The following is a 6289-nucleotide window of genomic DNA, read 5'->3' as shown; positions in this document are numbered from 1 at the left end:
ATATATATATATATATATATACTGTATATATATGTATAATATATGTGTAAAACACATTGGAACATGTGTGCAATGTGGACACGTGGGACCTTTGCAGTTGTTGGGATTATTGTATATGACTTGGATACAGGAACTTGTAATACAAGCCTTTCTATTTAGATATTTGAAATAGAGATAGATATTTCTCTTGTGCACGTAATTATTATTCTATATGATTATATTGATATTTTCATACTTTTGTAAGCTGGTACTCTATTACTGAAGGGAATTGCCTCACACACTGACTACAGGGGAAAATGATCTCTCTGACTAAATTTAGGTATTTGTGTAAGCTGGTGCCCTATTACTGAATAGAATTGCCTCACACCCTGACTACAGGGGAAAATGATCTCTCTGACTAAATTTAGGTATTGGAATGGTGGAGAGAATCCTCATGTAGGCCTCTAGCAGATGTTTTATTTGTTTAGAGTTCATCCCCCCATTTCCTTGTGCCCGTGTCCACCGGAGGGGAGATTTCCTATTACCATTGGTGATTAAATATAGAAGATGAAACACATGCCCTCTAAGGAGGTATATGATTTGATATCTTGACTTATTGTTTTTGACATAGATTCTATGAAATTACACACACCCTAATGTGTTGTCTCTAACCTGACAGCTATTCATTAAAAGTGTTTTTACATATATCCGAGAGCCTCCTGAAGAGGCAATTGATTGGAGATTGTGAAAAGCATTGAGGTCTTTTGTGGTCCTGGCTTTGAGCCTTTGTATTTATGCAAACTGCACAAACTGTATGTATGCATATATAACAATGTAAACACATTGCAAACAAACTGAAGTAGGCCAAGCGAGACAATCTCTCAGTTTTATAATTTTTAATGTAATTTGTACTGTTGTTCTTGAATCTAATCTTTTTACCGTATATACTCGAGTATAAGCCGTCCCGAATATAAGCCGAGGTACCTAATTTTACCAAAAAAAACTGGGAAAAAGTATTGACTCGAATATAAGCCGAGGGTGGGAAATGAGGCAGCTACTGGTAGATGGATACCAATAAAATTACATGTTTATTTAAAAGAAAAATAACCTAGTTCTGTAAGTGGAAAAGAGGGTACAGGGCTACATATCATGTACTACGGATCATTTAACCCATTCATATTAGCGGGGGATAATTGTAAATCTATTGTTCAGTGCATTCTATATGTAGTATATAGTACATGTACATATAGAGTGCCTGCTGCGGGGTCATCTGGCAGTCTCCGGCCACCTAAATTAGGACCCGGAGACTGCCAGATGACCCCGCTCGGAGCGCCGCACACCGGAGCAGCAGTGACGCGATGCTCGGCGAGGTAAGTAAGAAGACGCGCTGGCGCTGACTCGAGTATAAGCCGAGGGGGGCACTTTTCAGCCAAAAAAATGGGCTGAAAATCTCGGCTTATACTCGAGTATATACGGTAATTGTATGTGTACCATTAAAGTCCGCCAGGGTTCCAATTAACCTATTTATTTTTTGTTCAATTTTCTAAGTAGTTATTATTCATATGTGGTACTCTTCTTTTATTTTACAGCAATACACCAGGGGTCTCAAAGTACCAGCCCGCAGGCCAACTTCGGTTTGGTGCCATATAGAGACCTGTTCCTTACTCAGACCTCCAATCACTATACCAGACTATACTAGACCAGAAAAGTCTTCCAGAACCAATTCAGTTTGCAGCACTGAGATATCATATGGGGAGGAGTATCCTGTCAGGTCTTAGACACCAGGGAGGTATGTTCAACTTGGCAGTATTGGGATACTTATCTGTTATAAATAATAAATAAGATAACAAGTTGTGAAACTTCATACCGTGAAGAAATATCTTCATGAATCTCACTTAATACATTTTTTATGTGTTTTGGTAAAGGTCTGGAAAAAGCGGCACAGGCTGAGGTTTTAAGATCCGTTGTATCAGTCAGCTGCTTCCCATAATAGTCCTGTTATAGAAAACAAAGTATAGGTAAAAGGGTACCAATAAAAGTTAGCTAGATATGCAAGATTATTTTAAAAGCACTAAATAACCAGTATTGTAAACTGTATTATGTTTATGATTTCTGGAAAGGCAAATTTGGCTCATAGTTGTTCCTTTTTTCACTATTAGATTTACCTGCGTAGGTATTCAGAGACAAAATCTGGAACAATTCATACACAATAAGCTCATTTTTGTTATATAAGGAGTCAGGGCCGCCATCAGGGGGGTACCACCATTACTCATGTAAGGGGCCCGGGCAGCCTTAGGGACCCGCCCAGGACCCTTACATGAGTATCGGTCGCCGGTGACAAGCGAGGAGGCGTCCGGGGCCCCGCAGCGGAGGAGGCCGGCCCGGCCGTAGCAGCACACACGCACCTGCAGACACACGCAGCCGCATACAGCAGGAGCGCAGAGTGGGCGGGCAGAACGCTCGAGCGCGCCTGTGAAGGGACATCGTATTAGGTACATGAGGAGGCTCTGGAGTCTGGACAAGAGGTAGGAGGAAGGGAGTGTGAGACTGTCATCTGGTGTTATATGCATGGCCTGGCCCTGGGTGGTATACTTTTGCAAGCTGCAGCTAATTGATTATCTACTGCTCTGCACGAGCCAGTCCTATAGCAATTCTAATTAAAAGTGTGGGTATAGTATTTTTACAGTTCAGTCTTGCATTGTTATTCTTATGCCTACTAGACTTGGGTTGCTTAATAGATAGCTTATCTATAGCAGTTGTGCAAACAAGTGACATATTGCATCTCGCGCCAAACCCCGTGTAGCTGCAAGCACTATAAGAAGTGTTACCCTCTGAATATATCAAATTATCATGAATGTGATTCACTTCATCTAGAACAATACATAAACAAATCTCTGTAATAAATACAGGTGAAACTCAAATAATTAGAATATCATGCAAAAGTAATTGCAGGAAGTGCTGCAAAAGGGGCCCAAACCAAGTACTGAGTACATATGCATGCTTGTACTTTTCAGAGGTCCGATATTGTTCTATCATATAGGCGATCGGCGGGCTATGGACCCGCTGATCGCCTATATGTGTGACACCCGGTACCGGGTGTGTGCATTGTCGGGTCTTTTCTGCCCGTGCGTGCCCGCTAGGGGGCGCGCACGAGCAGAAAAAAATTGCCGTCTGGAGACGGCAACCCGCAGATGCGGCATTGCCGTCCGTCCGTTTTTCTACTACGGGCGGACGGCAAGAGGTTAAAAAACTACTCACATGAGGAAAGTAGACATAAAACTTCAAATAAAATGTATACTTGACAACTCTCTCTCCCTGTCACCGTGTTCTCTGGGTGCAAAGACAGATCAAATAGGAGCTGTGCTGCCGACCATGCAATCTCCAATCCACGTCTGCGTGACTCCACCCTACGTATTACGTCACAATTGACTTCATCTGGGGCTTGGAGTTTCAGACACACTCAGAGGATTATAAAGCCGACAGTCTCCATGGCAACCGGGGATGCTTCCTCTCATCAGGTGCAAACACAGGATGAAACACCTCTGCTCCACCCCTCCATGCAGACCCAGCTTAATGCTGATCAATGTATAGTCCACCCGGTGATGTCGTGAGACTGTGGTTCACAACATCAAATAAATGAATCCGCTGCGGATACAATAATATAGTTCTACTACTAACATGTGAATGATTTGCTGTAAATAAAATTCCAGCATCCGCACCGAATTGGTATACTAATCAATACGAAAGCAGGAATATATCCACACATCTCTCTAATAATATGAATCTTATACCCTCCAATACATGGGAAGATGGCATAAATGGATTTTAAACACGTGAATACCACATATAAAACCCCAAACCCTTTTCCCAATACTGGGCAACCCGTGCTTCACCCCAGGACTGGAGGACGTAGCCTTTAAATCGCTCAGACTATCGGACTGTTTCAGGGAAAAGCACTTTATACAACACGATTAATGGCCTTCCAGAACTCTCCTATTGTCGAACTCTAAAACAGCCGCACTTGGCTTCTGGAGGAATATACAGCTCTCCCACTTCCTCCACACGTTACCCCCTGCCCTCTCACGGCCTTTGAATCGGAATGTGATAAATTAGACCACCTTAGACATGCGGTCTCATTCATGTATTCTTTGTTGAATACTCCTATAGCTGATAGTGTTCCCGCCTACATCCGTAAATGGGAACAGGATCTGGGTGTTAGTTTCACCTCTACCCAAATAGCGAGACTTCAGTACTTCTCCCTCAAATCCTCCATTCATACGAGAGTCCAGGAATCCAAATTTAAACTCCTCACTCGCTGGTACAGGACCCCCCAGCTCCTCCACTCAATGTACCCATCTGTGCCCAACTGTTGCTGGCGTTGTAACGAAGCCCCGGGTGACTTACTTCATATCTTCTGGTCCTGCCCGAGAGTGACTCCATTCTGGTCTTCCGTGAAGTCCTTACTAGGCAAATTCACGGACAGAAAAATCCCATGGGACCCAGCCTTCTTTCTCCTCCACCACAACTCCTTCCCCAGAAAACACAATAAAATGTCTGTCCCCCCACACCTCCTGAACGCAGCACGCTGCTGTATTCCAGCATTGTGGAAATCGTCCCAGGCACCCACGATGTCTAGGTGGCTTCACAAGGAGGTGGAGAGAATGGAGGACCTGGTCTGGTCCGGAAGAGGCCAACATGCTAGACACTGCAAGACATGGTTCTATTGGACCGACTTTACCCACCAGACGGCCGAATTCACCACCCTACTACAGAACTCCTCCTGCGGAGTTAGGCGGCAGCCACGCAAGCAGCACACGCTGCCCGGGGTTCAAAACATAACCCACTGTTGCTTATCCTCCCTTTCCCGCCTTCCTTCTCCTCCTCTTGTACTGATTCCTGATTTCCCTTTCTTCTCTGGAATCTGACTCCCTATTACAACTCCCTTCCTTTTAGTGGTATTTCCATGTGGTGTCGAGTTAACCGACTGTTTGCGGACATGTGGCCGGTACAGTCGTTTGGCCACTCAGGTTTCCCCTGGGCCTGCGATGATATGCGCCAATATTTCCACCTACCTCAGGAACAGAGGCGGCTCTCTAATTAGGCAAGTTAGGCTGTCTCTGCAGCAGCCAGCGGTGGAATCGGAGGAGGCTGATACCGGACGGACACAGGGAGTTGACCCTTCGATCAGGAGTTCAGGTTAGTGAAGCACCACTGTTTTCTTTTTTTTTTTCTTTACCATTTCATTTATTTCTGGATTATTATTTTTATTGCCCTCTTTAAAATTAAAAAAAATCTACATGGCCGCTTCTAAACAGACATCTGGGTACAATTTACAGTGTTTATAGAAAGTATTTACCCCCCTACCCCCTTCTCCAGCAGTTTGAATTATCTTTTTTTTTTCATCATGCATTTTTCTATTTTAAAAGCACCCCTCTTTATAAAATAGAACAATGCATGCTGGAAAACCCCCCAAAACAATCATTCTGTTGTCATTGTTCTCATCTGCTGCTAAAAATGTTCTATGTAAAAAATCCAGCTGCCCAATACCAGTGAGGAGATCCTTCTAAATGTCAGACTGCGGTCACATATAACCCATGCCACGCCACCCCATACTGTGTGATAGGAAAGCAGGATTTATTGCGTTCTTTACTACTGAACTGTGCATTCCTTAGATCTGACCTCTGCACTCTGTGCGTTCCTTACTTCTGATCTCTGCACTCTGTGCATTCCTTACTTCTGACCACTGCACTCTGTGCGTTTCTTACATCTGACCTTGGCACTCTGTTCGTTCCTTACTTGTGAACTCTACACGCTGTGCGTTCCTTAGATCTGAACCTCTGTGCGTTTCTTACATCTGACCTGTGTGCGTTCCTTACTTCTGACCTCTGTGCGTTCCTTACTTCTGACCTCTGCACTCTGTGCGTTCCTTCTGACTACTGCACTCTGTGCATTCTTTAGATCTGACCTCTGCACTCTGTACGGAGCATCTGACCTCTGCACTCTGTACAGAACATCTGATCTCTGCACTCTGTTCGTTACTTACTTCTGAACTCTACACTCTGTGCGTTCCTTACTTCTGACCACTGCACTCTGTGCATTCCTTACTTCTGACCAATGCACTATGTGCGTTCCTTACTTCTTACCACTGCACTCTGTGCATTCCTTACTACTGACTACTGCACTCTGTGCATTCCTTACTACTGACTACTGCACTCTGTGCATTCCTTAGATCTGACCTCTGCACTCTGTTCATTCCTTACCTCTGACCACTGCACTCTGCTAACAGTAGTCTTACAATATGCAATTTATA

At 44.0% G+C, this 6289-nt stretch overlaps 1 protein-coding gene across 1 annotated transcript in view; it reads right to left on the bottom strand.

Annotated features, from left to right (window-relative positions):
* LOC108784550 (arsenite methyltransferase-like) overlaps nucleotides 1–6289 on the bottom strand; it is a 23787-nt gene that overhangs the window by 15455 nt on the left and 2043 nt on the right. Inside the window, exon 2 of the mRNA XM_018553396.1 lies at nucleotides 1847–1974. Coding sequence (XP_018408898.1) covers nucleotides 1847–1974 — 128 coding nt within the window. The remainder of the gene's footprint in view (nucleotides 1–1846; nucleotides 1975–6289) is intronic.

The sequence above is a fragment of the Nanorana parkeri genome, unplaced genomic scaffold, assembly GCF_000935625.1.
Source record: "Nanorana parkeri isolate BGI_ZX_2015 unplaced genomic scaffold, ASM93562v1 scaffold119, whole genome shotgun sequence".
NCBI classification, from domain to species: domain Eukaryota; kingdom Metazoa; phylum Chordata; class Amphibia; order Anura; family Dicroglossidae; genus Nanorana; species Nanorana parkeri.
Note: the sequence above shows the minus strand (reverse complement) of the source record. Positions and strands in the feature narration are given on the sequence as shown.